The following is a 19,422-nucleotide window of genomic DNA, read 5'->3' as shown; positions in this document are numbered from 1 at the left end:
AGCAGGAATCCCTCCAGTCTAGATACTAGTGAGACTGCTTAAAGCTTCAAATACAATTTTAACATTTTCTTCTTACTTTTGTTTCTGAGACAAATTCCTTTTGTCAAAAGTGGCACTAAGAAATTTGTCACAATAGCTAATATTTATCAAGCACCATGTCCTTGGCACTGTGTATGGGCTTTATGTAACCAGTCGATTCTTTATATTCTTAGTAATTATGTTCTATAAAGTTGCCACAAACATGTCATTAGTGAGTAATGAATCATTGCTACTGGCTTCACCCAAGCTTCTTGTCGCAACATTCTTGTCAACTGCTCAACACATAAGCTAGTTTTATGTGTGTTTCTGTTTTGAAACACCTTGTTTAATATATTGTTGATTCATCAACACTGAACTCATAGCCAACAGTGCTATAACTCATGGAATGGAATGAAGATTATCTGGCAAACATATTTTCTTCTTAAGGTACATCACAGCCTTCTTACTTCTTTTCTGGAACAATAGAAAACATGTCAGCACTCTCCTTGGGGGCCATTCTAAACAGCGACATCACCAACAAAAAGCACTCAAATGCAAAAATGTGGCATTAATTAGACCTGAAAGGGACACTTATTTACTGTGTGAGAGCTGCAACAAAAAGGGAGAGGATTGCCTTTTTCAATGCTCAACTGGGAACATGCACGTCCAGTGAGTAACTTTTTTGCTGATCTGTATATAGCTATGAATGACCATGAAGCACTACAAATATTGATTCTGGGGTTACAAATAAATTTTAGTGAGTAGGCAAATTTGAAAGTACAGAATCTGTATATAATGAAGAATGACTGTATTAGACCATTTTACTCTCACACCACTCCAATGAGATAGGTAAGTAAACCCCCTCCCTCATTTTTCTTCTTTTTTTCTCACATATTTCCACTTTTAATATCACATTATCAGAATTTGATTCTTTTAAATACCTCATTGAAATTTATTTTAATAAAATACAAGAGATAAGCTCCCACATTACCTCAGTCTTATGCATTTTGTGATTTGTACTTTATTGTAAATAACTATTTAACATTTATAGTCTTTCTGGCTGACCAGTCTATAATATCCCTAAGGACTACAACTGTGTCTATCTCATTCACCCCTCCTTCTTCAGTTCGGAGTGTAGAATCTGGTATCTAGCAGACAAAGAATACACATTTGTTGAAAAAAATATAATTTCTTATGTGTTGGAAGACTTTTTTATAGTGGCTATATCCACACAATCTTGCATTTCTCTCTTAATTTCCATGACTGTTATGTAGCTCAGAATCTTCAGTGATAATAAAACATGAAACACATAATAAGTGAGGGCATGGTGTGAAGAAATTTTATATATTGTCCATGTCTTTTCCATAAGACAGTATTTGGACTGGGAATAGAAAACTATTCAAGACACCAGTTTACCTTAGGCAGTGGTTTGGCAAGTTTGCTGTGGAGTCTTCCAACAAATTCAAAATTTGGTAAGAGTGGGTGGGGAAATTCAAAGTCCCAATAGCTTCTTATCAGTCAAATATCAGCTTTCCCCATCAATTCACACAATGTAGTGAGTCTTCCTGAAAAAGAAAATAGGAAAAGGAATATATGTAAATTTGTGAATTTGTATCCATTTTTTCTTAGAAGATATAGCAATAAAGCTTCAAGTCTGTGTTGGTTAAGATGAACAAATAATACCAGGGTTTTATAATTTAAACAAACATATATACAGAAAAAAGAGAAGAAAAAAATGCATGTTAAGTGAGAGACTTACATAACTTACAATAACCTCTCCCCTCTGCACCTTTGAACCCAGGTTCAAATAATTGTTAAAGATTAATTCCTGTTTTATGTATTACAAGTTCAAGTTAACTAACAGATTTTAATTCTAAGTCAATATCTCTCTGTAATTATTTAAGTATGTGATGAATATTACATTCTAAATGGTCATTTTCCTGCATAGCATTGGGCTTGTATCACATTCATGTTATTTGTGCATTTTTACTTAATGCTCTAACATTTTAAACTTTTGTTTAAAACTAACTGAGCATCCCCGTCTTCCAAGGATGACCCAGCATTGTGTGATTGCCATGGACCTACTGGCAGGCAAGCCTCTGCTGCTAATAAGTTAGAGGGAGGCTTCCAAAATGGTGCTTGCCAGTGTTAGCATGGTAGAACAAGATCCCCAAAATGGCTGCCACCAGAGTCTCCGTCCCTAGGTGGAGTCCCAGCTGCACAATGCCTCTCCAGGAGACTCGCCAAGATCAGCAAGTGGGTCTCACCCAGGTGCCTTTCAAACTAGTGCCTCTTCACTGGGACTCAGACTGTGTGAGATTTTGTCTGCACACTTTGAGAACAGAATCTCTGTTTACAGAGTCTCCTGTTCTCTCGAATGTAAGCCCATCTGGTTTGCAAAGCCAGACATTCTGGGGGCCTATCTTACCAAAATGGGGAGCCTGAAGTGGGGGCTCAGACCCCTTTCTCCTGGAGGAGAACCTCTGTGGTTGTGATATTCCCCCTGTTTGTGGGTGGCCAACTCCAGGGTGTGGGTCCTTGTTAGACTGCATCTCTGCTCCTCCTACTTGTCTAGTTGTGGCTCCTTCTTTATATCTTTAGTTGTGGGAAATCTTTTATGCTAGTCTTCAAGTTGTTCTCAAAGATAGTTGCTTTGTGAATAGTTGTATTTTGCTGTGTCCATGGGAGGAGGTAAGTTCAGGGCCTTCCTACTTCACCAACTTGAGATTGTTTTCTAAAGATTATTAATGACTTTCCACATTAAACATGGACCTGCAGCATGAAGAATTTGCACTGTTCACACTTGTTTCAATCTGGTCTCCAGTGTCACTTAGCTAGCCACCAGAGAATAAACAGGTTACTCATAGGAAATTGAATTTCCTTTAGGGGTATAGAGAAAGGCAAGAAGAGAAACCTCAGTGGTTTAAGAAGCTTCCCTAATGATGCATATATCACTAAGAATCAATAGCCTTCCCTTGTATAACTTAAAGTCTCACACTTTCTTGTATGTTTTAAAGAAGAAAGCTTATTGTGGAACTAAATTCTTGGACCATCTGTGATCAAGAAAGGGCATGATGAATGAGGTGCACTAAATGAAATGAGGTCTTTCACTTCCATCTCTATGTCATTTATTTTTTCTGTCCTAGGAAATTTGAAACATTCTGACTGTATCAATTACTACAATCTAATATAAAGGGAAGGCTGCTTGATAACTGCCTAGAAAGGATAGGAGGCTAAGGAAGTATCTCATGATTCAGACTGTGAAGTGTTTCCCCATATCTAAACTTGTGTCTTTGGTCTCCAGAAAAATTATAAATACTGGAAAAGCTAAAAATAAATATTATGAAGCAAGTGGGAATGAGTGATAAAGGAGACTCATCTGCCAAAAGCTGAAAAATATTCCTTTAGTGTTTATAACTTGGTCAAAGGATCTCCTTTGTTAGTTTCTATTCCTAGAATAAATCAGCAATGCTGTGATGGCTTCTTGTTCAAGGAATGACATAAAACTTCTGGAAAGTCAGACTGGAAAACTGCCTTGGTTTTAAAAGTCTATTTGTGTCAATCACTTTCATCTCTGTCCCCTTATTTACCTACAATATCTCTAAGCTTTTTCGTGGCTTTGGATTATTTGCTTAGTCATATTCTCACAGACCAATGCACGCGTCCCATTCACAGCCCAGCATTCTACTTTGATTGTTATTTTGTGCCCTGTTTTCCTTCCCATTGCTGTGCATGTGCTTATTATGGTATCTCATTTAAGAGCTTATTTTCTATGACTTATGATTCCTGATTAATTTTTATCTTAGAAACTTTGGTCTTTGGGTTATTTGTTTAGTCTTTTATTCCAGATAGGCCTACTCATCCTCACACTTCATTCACCAGCCAGCTTTCTACTTTGATTGTTTGGCATTTGATGCTCTGTTTTACTTCACATTGCCTTGCATGCCCTGGCAATGGAATCTCATCTAAGAGCTTATTTTCTATGATCTATGATTCTTAATTAATTTTTAGCAGAATTTGTTCCTGAGACTTTGACCTTGGTTCTATTCTTCAAGCCACTACCTCCTATAACCTCATATACTATATATGTAATCGAAGTTTAATGTTTATATAACTCGGATATTTATTTCCTTTGTAATTGTAAATTATCCTTTTAAATATTCTTAGGCATTGAGAGTAATTATGAATTTCTGTCAAGGATGGTTAAGATCAATTTGGAAGGGATATTTTCTTAGGTTTCCAAAATTTTTATAATACTTCCCAAACAAAATGATGCTTTATATGTATCTATGAGTAAATGGTGGTGAGGGAACATCTCTCCTGGCAAAAATAAGTTTGGTTACTTCAGTGGTATACTCTGACTATGGAGAGTGTTTGTTATAAAGACCACCAACATCAAGAAAAACTAATCTTGGTCTTCTATATTGCAGCACACTTGGTGCTTAGCACAATGTTTCTCCAAATCGTACATGGAGTTTTGAAATTACAGTCTCATGCTTTTCTTTCAGTTAATGCAATATACAAGTGCTTAGGTTCAGGGGCCAGACTGCTGTGTTTTAATCTCATCTCCATCACTTCTTCCCCAAGAGAACCTGAGTAGGTTATCTTACTTAAGTTTCCATATTTATAAAATGACGAGAATAATAGTGCCTATGAACAGAATTTCTATATGTGTCTCTCATGAGTTAATAAATGTAAAGGATGTAGAAGATTTCCTGGAGAAGAGTAAATTCTCAATAAATATTTACTAATTTCCTTCTGTGCTTCACCCCCCCTCAAACAAAAAGAAGCTCAATAAATATTTATAGTTGAATGAATGTACTCACAGAATCAAGATTAGAAATCATCCAGATATGAAAAATATACTGGACCTTCACCTTTTGCTTCATTTTTCAAACTGTAGTGTTGTAGAATCAGAAAGCAGACATTGATAATTCTAATATTAATCACCAGTGTTTTAGGTTTGCTTAGCAAATGACTTTTAATCCATTGAAAAGGAAGGAGTAATACTAGATAATTCCCAGAGACAACTCATCCACACTAAGTAATTTTCCTTCTTAATAGATATATTAGATGATGGAGATGTTAGAGATATTAAAATAATAGAAGAACTGAATCTAGAGCGATATCAGAGACTTTGATGCTGAAAGCTGAAAGGAACCTCAGGTATGAGTTTATAAAATGTGTAATTTTTTTTTTCTTTGCGGTACGTGGGCCTCTCACTGTTGTGGCCTCTCCCGTTTCAGAGCACAGGCTCCGGACGCGCAGGCTCAGCGGCCATGGCTCATGGGCCTAGCCGCTCCACAGCATGTGGGATCTTCCCGGACCGGGGCACGAACCAGTGTCCCCTGCATCGGCAGGTGGACTGTCAACCGCTGCGCCACCAGGGAAGCCCTAGAAATGTTTAATTTTAAAGACAAGTAAACATAAAGTTTACACAAAGTGTCATACTTTCTTGTACATGAAGTAGATTTTTTTTACTACACCCAGGTTTAAAATTATATTTACTCATGACTGACTTTCACTTGATTTTTAAATATATTTAATGAAATTTCTTACTATAGTATATTAAAAATGGCTACGTAGTCTTTGAAACTCCTCCTATTGAGAGGTGGAGGCTACTTCACCTTTTGAATTTGGGCTTGTGTTGTGACTTGTTTTACCAATAGAAGGTGGCAGAAGTGATATAGTGTGACTTACAAATCTAGGCCTAAAACTTTCATACAAACTATTCTAGAATTCTTCTGTGATGTGAAAAATTCCAAGCTTTTCTGTTGGAGAGGTCACATGGAAGAGACAATTATAGTATCCTGCCAATCTGCCAAATCCCAGCCATGAGAGTGACACTTTCTTGGAATGATCCACCGCAGCCAAGCTGATAACTAACCGTAGGCTAATGAGTAAGCCCAGACAAGCCTCAAAGAAGAAACATTTCCCTGAGCCCAGCCCAAGTTGCTGATTCATAGGATCATGAGCAAATGATACGTTTGCTCTTTTATTTTATTTTATTTTATTTTATTTTTATTATTTTTACATCTTTATTGGAGTATAATTGCTTTACAGTGGTGTGTTAGTTTCTGCTTTATAACAAAGTGAATCAGTTATACATATACATATGTTCCCATATCTCTTCCCTTTTGCGTCTCCCTCCCTCCCACCCTCCCTATCCCACCCCTCCAGGCGGTCACAAAGCACCGAGCTGATCTCACTATGCTATGCGGTTGCTTCCCACTAGTTATCTACCTTACGTTTGGTAGTGTATATATGTCCATGCCTCTCTCTCGCTTTGTCAAAACTCACTCTTCCCCCTCCCCATATCATCAAGTCCGTTCTCTAGTAGGTCTGTGTCTTTATTCCTGTCTTACCCCTAGGTTCTTCATGACATTTTTATTTTCTTAAATTCCATACATATGTGTTAGCATACGGTATTTGTCTTTATCTTTCTGACTTACTTCACTCTGTATGAGAGACTCTAGGTCTTTACACCTCATTACAAATAGCTCAATTTCATTTCTTTTTATGGCCGAGTAATATTCCATTGTATATATGTGCCACTTCTTTATCCATTCATCCGATGATGGACACTTAGGTTATTTCCATCTCCGGGCTATTGTAAATAGAGCTGCAATGAACATTTTGGTACATGTCTCTTTTTGAATTATGGTTTTCTCAGGGTATATGCCCAGTAGTGGGATTGCTGGGTCATATGGTAGATCTATTTGTAGTTTTTGAAGGAGTGCAAGAGTGTTCCCTTTTCTCCACACCCTCTCCAGCATTTATTGTTTCTAGATTTTTTGATGATGGCCATTCTGACTGGTGTGAGATGATATCTCATTGTAGTTTTGATTTGCATTTCTCTAATGATTAATGATGTTGAGCATTCTTTCATGTGTTTGTTGGCAGTCTGTATATCTTCTTTGGAGAAATGTCTATTTAGGTCTTCTGCCCATTTTTGGATTGGGTTGTTTATTTTTTTGTTATTGAGCTGCATGAGCTGCCTGTAAATTTTAGAGATTAATCCTTTGTCAGTTGATTCATTTGCAAATATTTTCTCCCATTCTGAGGGTTGTCTTTTGGTTTTGTTTATGGTTTACTTTGCTGTGCAAAAGCTTTGAAGTTTCATTAGGTCCCATTTGTTTATTTTTGTTTTTATTTCCATTTCTCTAGGAGGTGCGTCAAAAAGGATCTTGTTGTGATTTATGTCATAGAGTATTCTGCCTATGTTTTCCTCTAAGAGTTTGATAGTTCCTGGCCTTACATTTAGGTCTTAAATCCATTTTGAGCTTATTTTTTTGTATGGTGTTAGGGAGTGATCTAATCTCATACTTTTACATGTACCTGTCCAGTTTTCCCAGCACCACTTATTGAAGAGGCTGTCCTTTCTCCACTGTACATTCCTGCCTCTTTTATCAAAGATAAGGTGACCATATGGGCGTGGATTTATCTCTGGGCTTTCTATTCTATTCCATTGATCTATCTTTCTGTTTTTGTGCCAGTACCATACTGTCTTGATTACTGTAGCTTTGTAGTATAGTCTGAAGTCAGGCAGCCTGATTCCTCCAGCTCCATTTTTTGTTCTCAAGATTGCTTTGGCTATTCGGGGTCTTTTGTGTTTCCATACAAATTGTGAAATTTTTTGTTCTAGTTCTGTGAAAAATGCCAGTGGTAGTTTGATAGGGATTGCATTGAATCTATAGATTGCTTTGGGAAGTAGAGTCATTTTCACAATGTTGATTCTTCCAATCCAAGAACATGGTATATCTCTCCATCTGTTTGTATCATCTTTAATTTCTTTCATCAGTGTCTTATAATTTTCTGCATACAGGTCTTTTGTCTCCTTAGGTAGGTTTATTCCTAGATATTTTATTCTTTTTGTTGCAATGGTAAATGGGAGTGTTTTCTTGATTTCACTTTCAGATTTTTCATCATTAGTATATAGGAATGCCAGAGATTTCTGTGCATTAATTTTGTATCCTGCTACTTTACCAAATTCATTGATTAGCTCTAGTAGTTTTCTGGTAGCATCTTTAGGATTCTCTATGTATAGTATCATGTCATCTGCAAACAGTGACAGCTTTACTTCTTCTTTTCCGATTTGGATTCCTTTTATTTCCTTTTCTTCTCTGATTGCTGTGGCTAAAACTTCCAAAACTATGTTGAATAAGAGTGGTGAGAGTGGGCAACCTTGTCTTGTTCCTGACCTTAGTGGAAATGCTTTCAGTTTTTCGCCATTGAGGATGATGTTGGCTGTGGGCTTGTCATATACGGCCTTTATTATATTGAGGAAAGTTCCCTCTACACCTACTTTCTGCAGGGTTTTTATCATAAATGGGTGTTGAATTTTGTCAAAAGCTTTCTCTGCATCTATTGAGATGATCATATGGTTTTTCTCCTTCAATTTGTTAATATGGTTAATCACATTGATAGATTTGCGTATATTGAAGAATCCTTGCATTCCTGGAATAAACCCCACTTGATCATGGTGTATGATCCTTTTAATGTGCTGTTGGATTCTGTTTGCTAGTATTTTGTTGAGGATTTTTGCATCTATGTTCATCAGTGATATTGGCCTGTAGTTTTCTTTCTTTGTGACATCCTTGTCTGGTTTTGGTATCAAGGTGATGGTGGCCTCGTAGAATGAGTTTGGGAGTGTTCCTCCCTCTGCTATATTTTGGAAGAGTTTGAGAAGAATAGGTGTTAGCTCTTCTCTAAATGTTTGATAGAATTCGCCTGTGAAGCCATCTGGTCCTGGGCTTTTGTTTGTTGGAAGATTTTTAATCACAGTTTCAATTTCAGTGTTTGTGATTGGTCTGTTCATCTTTTCTATTTCTTCCTGATTCAGTCTTGGTAGTTTGTGCATTTCTAAGAATTTGTCCATTTCTTCCAGATTGTCCATTTTATTGGCATAGAGTTGCTTGTAGTAATCCCTCATGATTTTTTTTATTTCTGCAGTGTCAGTTGTTACTTCTCCTTTTTCATTTCTAATTCTATTGATTTGAGTCTTCTCCCTTTTCTTGATGAGTCTGGCGGCTAATGTTTTATCAATTTTGTTTATCTTCTCAAAGAACCAGCTTTTAGTTTTATTGATCTTTCCTATCATTTCCTTCATTTCTTTTTCATTTATTTCTGATCTGATTTTTATGATTTCTTTCCTTCTGCTAACTTGGGGTTTTTTGTTCTTCTTTCTCTAATTGCTTTAGGTGCAAGGTTACGTTGCTTATTCGAGATGTTTCCTGTTTTTTAAGGTAGCTTGTATTGCTATAAACTTCCCTCTTAGAACTGCTTTTGCTGCATCCCATAGATTTTGGGTCATCGTGTCTCCATTGTCATTTGTTTCTAGGTATTTTTTAATTTCCTCTTTGATTTCTTCAGTGATCACTTCGTTATTAAGTAGTGTATTGTTTAGCCTCCATGTGTTTGTATTTTTTACATATCTTTTCATGTAATTGATATATAGTTCTCATAGTGTTTGGTCGGAAAAGATACTTGATACAATTTCAATTTTCTTAAATTTACCAAGGCTTGATTTGTGACCCAAGATATGATCTATCCTGGAGAATGTTCCATGAGCACTTGAGAAAAATGTGTATTCTGTTGTTTTTGGATGGAGTGTCCTATAAATATCAATTAAGTCCATCTTGTTTAATGTATCATTTAAAGCTTGTGTTTCCTTATTTATTTTCATTTTGGATGATCTGTCCATTGGTGAAAGTGGGGTGTTAAAGTCCCCTACTATGAATGTGTTACTGTCGATTTCCCCTTTTATGGCTGCTAGTTTTTGCCTTATGTATTGAGGTGCTCCTATGTTGGGTGCATAAATATTTACAATTGTTATATCTTCTTCTTGGATCGATCCCTTAATCATTATGTAGTGTCCTTCTTTGTCTCTTCTAATATTCTTTATTTTAAAGTCTATTTTTTCTGATATGAGAATTGCTACTCCAGCTTTCTTTTGCTTTCTATTTGAACGAAATATCTTTTTCCATCCCCTTACTTTCAGTCTGTATGTGTCTCTAGGTCTGAAGTGGGTCTCTTGTAGACAGCAAATATATGGGGCTTGTTTTTGTATCCATTCAGCTAATCTGTGTCTTCTGGTGAGAGCATTTAGTCCATTTACATTTAAGGTAATTATCGATATGTATGTTCCTATTCCCATTTTCTTAATTGTTTAGAGTTCGTTATTGTAGATCTTTTCCTCCTCTTGTGTTTTTTTGCCTAGAGAAGTTCCTTTAGCATTTGTTGTAAAGCTGGTTTGGTGGTGCTGAACTCTCTCAGCTTTTGCTTGTCTGTAAAGGTTTTAATTTCTCCATCAAATCTGAATGAGACTTGCTGGGTAGAGTAATCTTGGTTGCAGGTTTTTCTCCTTCATCACTTTCAGTATGTCCTGCCACTCCCTTCTGGCTTGTAGAGTTTCTGCTGAGAGATCAGCTGTTAACCTTATGGGGATTCCCTTGTGTGTTATTTGTTGTTTTTCCCTTGCTGCTTTTAATATGCTTTCTTTGTATTTAGTTTTTGACAGTTTGATTAATATGTGTCTTGGCGTATTTCTCCTTGAATTTATCCTGTATGGGACTCTCTGTGCTTCCTGGACTTGATTAACGATTTCCTTTCCCATATTAGGGAAGTTTTCAACTATAATCTCTTCAAATATTTTCTCAGTCCCTTTCTTTTTCTCTTCTTCTTCTGGAACCCCTATAATTCGAATGTTGGTGCGTTTAATGTTGTCCCAGAGGTCTCTGAGACTGTCCTCAGTTCTTTTCATTCTTTTTTCTTTATTCTGCTCTGCAGTAGTTATTTCCACTATTTTATCTTCCAGGTCACTTATCCGTTCTTCTGCCTCATTTATTCTGCTATTGATCCCATCTAGAGTATTTTTCATTTCATTTATTGTGTTGTTCATCATTGTCTGTTTCATCTTTATTTCTTCTAGGTCCTTGTTAACTGCTTCTTGCATTTTGTCCATTCTATTTCCAAGATTTTGGATCATCTTTACTATCATTATTCTGAACTCTTTTTCAGGTAGACTGCCTATTTCCTCTTCATTTGTTAGGTCTGGTGGGTTTTTATCTTGCTCCTTCATCTGCTGTGTGTTTTTCTGTCTTCTCATTTTGCTTATCTTATTGTGTTTGGGGTCTCCTTTTTGCAGGCTGCAGGTTCGTAGTTCCCATTGTTTTTGGTGTCTGTCCCCAGTTGTTAAGGTTGGTTCAGTGGGTTGTGTAGGCTTCCTGGTGGAGGGGACTAGTGCCTGTGTTCTGGTGGATGAGGCTGGATCTTGTGTTTCTGGTGGGCAGGTCCACGTCTGGTGGTGTGTTTTGGGGTGTCTGTGGACTTATTATGATTTTAGGCAGCCTCTCTGCTAATGGGTGGGGCTGTGTTCCTGTCTTGCTAGTTGTTTGGCATAGGATGTTCAGCACTGTAGCTTGCTGGTCGTTGAGTGAAGCTGGGTGCTGGTGTTGAGATGGAGATCTCTGGGAGATTTTCGCCGTTTCATATTATGTGGAGCTGGGAGGTCTCTTGTGGATCAGTGTCCTGAAATTGGCTCTCCCACCTCAGAGGTACAGCACTGACTCCTGGCTGTAGCAACAAAGGCCTTTCATCCACATGGCTAAGAATAAAAGAGAGAATAAGTAGAAAGAAAGAATTAATAGAAGTAGAGAGAAAGAAAGGAAGAAAAGAGGGAGGGAGGGAGGGAGGGAGGGAGGAAGGAAGGAGGGAAGGAAGGAAAAAATAAAGAAGATAAAGTTAAATAAAATAAAGTAAGATAAAATATAATAAAGTTATTAAAATAAAAAAAATAATTATTAAGAAAAGAAAAACTAAAGAAACAAACAAACAAAAAAACAGACGGATAGAACCCTAGGGCAAATGGTGGAAGCAAAAGTATACAGACAAAATCTCACCCAGAAGCATACACATACACACTCACAAAAAGAGGAAAAGGGGGAAAAAATCATAAATCTTGCTCTCAAAGTCCACCTCCTCAATTTGGGATGATTCGTTGTCTATTCATGTATTCCACAGATGCAGAGTACATCAAGTTGATTGTGGAGCTTTAATCCACTGCTTCTGAGGCTGCTGGGTGAGATTTCCCTTTCTCTTCTTTGTTCTCACAGCTTCCAGGGGCTCAGCTTTGGATTTGGCCCCGCCTCTGCGTGTAGGTCGCCGGAGGGCGTCTGTTCTTCGCTCAGACAGGATGGGGTTAAAGGAGCCGCTGATTCGGGGGCTCTGGCTCACTCAGGCTGGGGGGAGGGAGGGGCACGGAGTGCGGGGCGGGCCTACGGCAGAGGCTGGCGTGACGTTGCACCAGACTGAGGCGTGCCGTGCGTTCTCCAGGGGGAGTTGTCCCTGGATCCCGGGACCCTGGCAGTGGCTGGCTGCACAGGCTGCCCGGAAGGGGGTTGTGGATAGTGACCTGTGCTCGCACACAGGCTTCTTGGTGGCGGCAGCAGCAGCCTTAGCATCTCATGACCGTCTCTGTGGTCCACGCTTTTAGCTGCGGCTCGCGCTCGTCTCTGGAGCTCCTTTAAGCAGCACTCTTAATCCCCTCTCCTCGCGCACCAGGAAACAAAGAGGGAAGAAAAAGTCTCTTGCCTCTTCGGCAGGTCCAGACTTTTCCCTGGACTCCCTCCCGGCTAGCCGTGGCGCACTAACCCCCTGCAGGCTCTGTTCACGCCGCCAGCCCCAGTCCTCTCCCCGAGATCCGACCGAAGCCCGAGCCTCAACTCCCAGCCCTGCCCGCCCCGGTGGGTGAGCAGACAAGCCTCCCGGGCTGGTGAGTGCCGGTCGGCACCAATCCTCTGTGCGGGAATCTCTCCACTTTCCTCTCTGCACCCCTGTTGCTGTGCTCTCCTCTGTGGCTCCGAAGCTTTCCCCCTCCACCACCCGCAGTCTCCGCCCGTGAAGGGGCTTCCTAGTGTGTGGAAACCTTTCCTCCTTCACGGCTCCCTCCCACTGGTGCAGGTCCCATCCCTATTCTTTTGTGTCTGTTTATTCTTTTTTCTTTTGTCCTACCCAGGTATGTGGGGGGGGGGAGTTCTTGCCTTTTGGGAGGTCTGAGTTCTTCTGCCAGTGTTCAGTAGGTGTTCTGTAGGAGTTGTTCCATGTGTAGATGCATTTCTGGTGTATCTCTGGGAGGAAGGTGATCTCCGCCTCTTACTCTTCCGCCATCTTCCCGGAAGCTCTCTCATGTTTGCTCTTTTAAATGCTAAGTTTTAGGATAGTTGATTTTACAGCAATAAATAACAGACAGTATGATTTATCGAAAACACAGTGAGTATGTAACTTTCTAAATAAACAAGTCCCAAGAATATTCACATATTGTAATATTATTGTCAAATGGAGGGATATCTCCAGTGTCACACAGTTCTAGATTATTTTGCATGCTTTCTTGAATAGTTGATAAATTTTGACTGAGAATCTGACCTATTTCCATTTTGGCACTAAAGCTAAGAAAATACAAGTTATTTTTTATTTGAAATTATATATATATATATATATATATATATATATATATATATATATATATACACACACACACATATGCACTCTAACCCACACAAAGGAAGTAAGGTTTCTTTCCATCTACTAGAGGGAAAACGTACTAAATAAACCAGACTTACCTAATACTTCACTGTAAAATTTATCCCACTACTTCTTGTTAAAAGCCTCAAATGCTAAGTCAAAATATAGTTAATACAACATATTTGTTACCATCTCCATAAATGTCCTTTTGTCTCTAAGTTCTGATATGATAACAGGTACATGGGAAGGAGGTAATATGAGCCCTCTGCAGAGTTTTCCATATGTATTGCCAGTGGTAAGTCAAAGACTGTAGACCAAAGGTAGGTTAAGTAGTTCAGACAGCAGCTCGGCACAAGGAGAAATGGCATGTCCAAGAACAACATCAAATCTGTATTCCTGCAGTTTTTTTCACACGTTTTTTGTTCAAAACTGCATCCTCACAGAGCTTTTGAACAGTATCAGAATATTCATAATATGTTTTTTGCATCTTTGAATCATATGCCCATAATGTACTCTTTGGTAACTCATATATCCATATCTTGATCCATTTTGTAAAAAGCAAATCAAGCTCATTCTTAGTGAAGGTTGTAGAGTGAACCTCAATTTAAGGGTAGATGGCTTATTGGGACCCACAAGGATGGTGAAGATACTAGCACGGTAACTTCATGGTCCCTCTGAGCAAGTTCATCCCATATTGTCTTTAAATTGATGCACTGATTATCTTCCATTGGCCACAGCAGCACCTTTCCACAAGATGCACAGCTGAAATAAAAGGAAAGGACAAGAAGAGAAGCCCATGTCTTAGATATCTTGATAAAATCCAAACCTTCTTCATAAACTTTCTTTACTGCAGAGGTAGCTCTCACTTATATCCAGTATGGAGTCAATTAAGTAGTTAAAATATAACTGCCACATAGCAAGTTCACAATGACTATGAGTTAAAGATTTTGTTTCCAAGAGCACGCCTTCATAATTTCTCTGCAAGCTAATCTCCAGTTCAGAGGCTTTGGAAAGCAAATAGATAAAGAAAAGCGTAGATGATCTTATGCCTCTATGTGTGAAAAATAAATCCCAGTATCATTGTAAATGCTACTGGCTCTAGGCTAAGAAGAAACTACCTTGTATGTAGGGAGTTTCCAGATACAAAAGCAGCATGTGTCAACACAAGGATATTCTGATTTATTTGAGCATTTCCAAGCATTTCTTTCTCCATATTTTCACACCTGTTTTATTAGCTCCATTTCATTTAGCTTGCTGTTGTTCTTTTGGCTATAGTTATTCCTTCCCTTTTTTCCTTTTTATCCAAACATGGGTATCCTTTGAGTATCAACTTTGGTTACTTTCCTTTATTTAAGAATATTACCTCTGAATTATGATCATTTCCTTTTCTGAACATTTGCAACATTCCTTATATTTCTCTCACTTCTTCAATACTTCCCAATACTTACTCTTAGAAAGTATTTATCCTCTAAGTACCTTCTTCTGAACTTTGTTTTGTATCCTGCCTTTGTAGTCCAGGTAAGTTATATTTTAAAATGATGTTACCAGGAATTCCCAACAAATTAGAAGTAGGAAGGGAAAGATGCATGTCATGGGATAGATTTGTTTTTATGCTATCAATAATCTATTGACCTGAAATGAGAGGAGAATCTCCTTTAAAAAGGATTTGGATACAGATTCTAAGTAAACATTCATTCTGTGAGTGATAATAAGCTTTGGTTTCCAGGAGACTGAGGAAAGAGATAAAGGAGAAATATAAATTTGGAAATCTAGAAATGGAAATGGAAATGTCTAGTGTACACCCATGAAGGAGGCACTATTTTAGTTATGACTGTTCTGTTCATAAAGCTCCTTATAAATCCCTGTAGGATACAGAATAAATCTTCCTGGAATAGTAAAAGAGTGATGTTCACAAAGTGATGTTTGTGCAGAGTGAGTAATGACTAGTGTTTTGTCAAGTATAATAGGTGTGTGTGTGAATCTAGATTTAGAAAGCAACGTGAAAAAGCATGGAAGCCTGAAGGAACACAGTTTCCTCAGAGTATGAAGAGGAATTCACTGTGGTAATATAAATATTTAGACTTTGCTCTGTAGACAGTGAGGAGCCTTTGAAAGTTTTAAGTCATGGAGAGATATTTCCTTATTTCATTTTTGAAAAATTCTTACGGCAGATTGTAAGAATGTAGATATGAGATGAAAGAACCACTTAACAAGGGGACCAATGTAGAGACTCTGAAAATTTCCAGAGGAGAGGTAATTAGCACTTAGGAGTCAATGTTTCAGAGTAGCAAATGTTAAATGGTTTCTTGTTGAACTATTATTTCTCAGATTGGTTTTACTCTCACTCTAACTTTCAGTGTTTGTGTCTGTGAGTTATACCAAGAAGATCATTCCAGTGAGCCATCTATAGAATGGATGTTAGGTTAAGATGTTAGGTTTCTTGTCATTGTATCTCTATAGAACCTGTTTATATAAAGAAATGTTTTTATTCCATGATTAGAGGTACAGAATCATAGAATTTAATTCTGTTAGTTTTTCTTTAATTTTTTTTTTTTTTTTTTTTTTTTTTTTTTTTTTTTTTTTTTTTTTTTTTTGCTGGTGTGACAAATTACTACAAACTCAGAACTTTAAACTTTATAAATTTACTTCTTAGATCAGAAGTCTGATATAGGTCTCAGTGGAATAAACTCAAGGTGTTGACAGAGCTACATTTCCTTCTGGAGGCTTAGTGGGTAATCCATTTTCTTTTCTTTTTCAGGTTCAGGCGGCTGCCTGCATTCCCTGGTGCATTTCTCCCCTTAGTACCTGCATTCCAACCCCTTCCTCCATCTCCAAATTCAGCATCAGCAAGTTGATTTCTTCTCTTCTTGTCATTTCTCTGGTCCTCTGAAGCCAGGTGAAGTTCTCTACTTTTGAGAAATCTTGGATGTGATTAGATGAGTTCTCCCTGGATAATCCAAGATATTTTCTTCCTCTCAAAAGTTTTTAATTATAATAACATCTGCAAAGTTCCTTTCACTTTGGAAAGGGTGCTTACATATACTCACAGATTCTGAGGATTAGGGCTTAGATATCTTTGTCAGCCATTATTCTGATCACCACAGTCTATCCTTTGGGCCCCAAAGATTCATGTTCATGACACGTGCAAAATATATTCACTTCCTCCTAAGGTTTCTAAAGGTCTCAACACATTACAGCATGATCTCAAAGTCCCAAATTTCATCCTTCATATCATCTCAGTCAGGTATGGGAGAAGCTCTGAATATGATCCATTATGGAGAATGATTCCTCTCCTGTGAAACTAAAGAAGACGTTATCTGCTCCCCAAATATAATGGTGACAGGTCTAGCATAACAATTATAGACACTGTAGTTCAAAAGAGGAGGAAATGGGGAAAAAAGAGTAACTTCCACTATGCTCTCTGGTTTGATTGATTCATACCCTCCTCAATGTCTCCAAAGAGTCTTTTGTGTGACTGAATTCTCTGATCTTTTGATTTTTCTGAGGTATTAGCAAAAGTTTCTATAGCCATCTTGGCTTTTTCTCCAGAACAGTTTTATTTTGTTTTGTTTTGTTTTACAGTGACTCTCTTAACATTAGCTTCTTTTGCAATCTGGACAGACTGAATTTCACAAATCATCAAGTCCAGGTTACTTTTTGTTTAACAGTTCTTCCATCACTTTACTGTCCCTTCTCTCACATTTTATTATAAGCAGCAGAAGATACCAGTCAGTATCTTGAAACTTTGCTTGGAAATCTCCTCAGCTAGACATACAAGTTTGTCACATAGAAATCCTTCATTCCATGTAGTCATAGGACAATTTCTTTAAGCTTTCTGATACCATATAACAAGGATTTCTTTTCCTCCAGTTTCCAATCATACACTTTTCATTTTCTTTTGAGCACTCACTGGCAGCAAATTTAATCCCAATATTTACACTGACAGTTTATTTTTTATGATTTAGGTTTTCACTAAGCCAGTTTAGTTTCTTTAATGTGATCCTTGTTACTCTTTTTTTTTTTCTTTTTTTTTTTTAGGAAATATGGAGTGATTTGCTTATATTTATTACCCATAAGATATGTCACAGAAGATTTATATCTTTCTATGTTATGTACTCAATAATACTATTGTCATTGACTTGGGAGTAAGAATATAATTTATTCTTCTTAGAGAGACAATATGACTAAGTTTTTTTTTTTTTTTTTTTTTTTTTTTGCGGTACATGGGCCTTTCACTGGTGTGGCCTCACAGGCCCAGCCGCTCCATAGCATGTGAGATTTTCTCGGACTGGGGCACGAACCCGTGTCCCCTGCATCGGCAGGCGGACTCTTAGCCACCGCGCCACCAGGGAAGCCCCTAAGTTTTTATTATATAGTGGTGGGAAAACTTGTTTCCTAGAATATTGTGGACAGAAATCTTTGACTTGAATCTAATGTATTTTGTCACTGAGGGCCTAGTCATTAGTTTTGATGTAGAAATAAAAAAGCCCATAGGAATGACAGAAATAATAATAATGTTATTATTGGTATATCCACAAGAATGATCATCCCACATTATAGTCAATTTACCATCATTAGTGAAAATGTGAAAATTATCAGGGTGTTCTCTTAGGCAATCTAATCATACTTTATTATCTATAAAAGATCGAATATACCATGAATGTAACTAGAGCCTGGTTATGAAACCAAATCCATGGAATAAAATCCCAGGGAATCTGAAATTACTGGAATGCATATATTTTAAGGACGAATTGCTATGCACTGCATTCCAGGTCAGTTCTAAAATAACACTCTGTGTAGGTTGCTTGGAAGTAGTTCAGATCAATCATGAACCTAACCTGTAGCTCAAAAGCAATGAGAGAACTTTGATCTTACAATTTTGGAAAAAACAGTAAGGTTTTAAACAAAGGGGATTTATTTACTTTTTTCTAGGATAGACCTGACTCTGCCACATTTTTTCCCAAGTTTATACCTGTCCACTCCTACCCTAGCTGAGAAAGTTGGAATTGCTCATCTGATTATTCAGAAGCAATTAGATTGATGAAGTCACATTCTTCATGGGCAACTGAGGAGACATTAAAGTCAGGAACCTATGAATCAATATTTCTGTTGCCATTTCCCACTTGAAACCAGAAAAAGAACCAGCCATTTTTACTTTATTTATTTATTTATTTATTTATTTATTTATTTATTTATTTATTTGCGGTACACGGGCCTCTCACTGTTGTGGCCTCTCCCGTTGCGGAGCACAGGCTCCGGACACGAAGGCTCAGCTGCCATGGCTCACGGGAACTAGCCATTTTTAGACTGACTTTTGGTCTCTCACCTCTATTCCACAGTGTAAGTGGACACAGAGTGGCCCATGTCATCTATCTTATGTGACACACCAAGTATGCTATTCCCCAATTTTATACGGTACTCAGTTGGAAAAAGGGAATATGAGCAGGGGCAGGAGTTGGAGACCATTTTGTACTTGGAATCAGAGATTGTCAACTCAGCCTTTCACCAAACTCTACACTGTGTAACACGTGGTTGGAATGATAGCATGACTCCCTCTTGTGCTGCTTGCAGGTGTCACATTTTATTTAGAAATCCCTTGGGATGAAGTCTAGTTGATGGGTGAATCTAGGCATTCTTTTTTTCCTGGTCATAATACCAAAATCTCCTTCTTAATTTATATTCATATAACTTGCTGAAAGCAAAGCAAAGTTGGCAAAATTTAAGAAATTTTATAAAAAATATGGAAATAGGAGGATATTTGACTACACATGCATTTTGAAATTTTACCTCTTTTTGTAGAAAGCAGTTTACAGATATGATCAAGAGTTTAAAGTTTATTTGAACTTCTATGGGATCTGGGCAAAGATCACTGCGATCATGTTT

General features: G+C 37.7%; 1 protein-coding gene across 1 annotated transcript in view; it reads right to left on the bottom strand.

The window, feature by feature from the left end:
- The window catches only part of LOC103080826 (UDP-glucuronosyltransferase 2B31-like), a 19,234-nt gene extending 2,163 nt beyond the window's left edge, over positions 1 to 17,071 (bottom strand). Inside the window, 6 exon segments of the mRNA XM_082930875.1 lie at positions 1,435 to 1,583; positions 13,638 to 13,947; positions 13,949 to 14,142; positions 14,145 to 14,180; positions 14,183 to 14,404; positions 16,981 to 17,071. Of these exon segments, the coding sequence (XP_082787001.1) occupies positions 1,435 to 1,583; positions 13,638 to 13,947; positions 13,949 to 14,142; positions 14,145 to 14,180; positions 14,183 to 14,404; positions 16,981 to 17,071 (1,002 nt within the window).
- Between the last annotated feature and the right edge of the window lie 2,351 nt (positions 17,072 to 19,422).

This window comes from Lipotes vexillifer, unplaced genomic scaffold (genome assembly GCF_000442215.2).
Source record: "Lipotes vexillifer unplaced genomic scaffold, Lipotes_vexillifer_v1.1 scaffold1103, whole genome shotgun sequence".
NCBI lineage: Eukaryota > Metazoa > Chordata > Mammalia > Artiodactyla > Lipotidae > Lipotes > Lipotes vexillifer.
The sequence above is the reverse complement of the archived record's forward strand: the minus strand, read 5'-3'. Positions and strand labels throughout refer to the sequence as shown.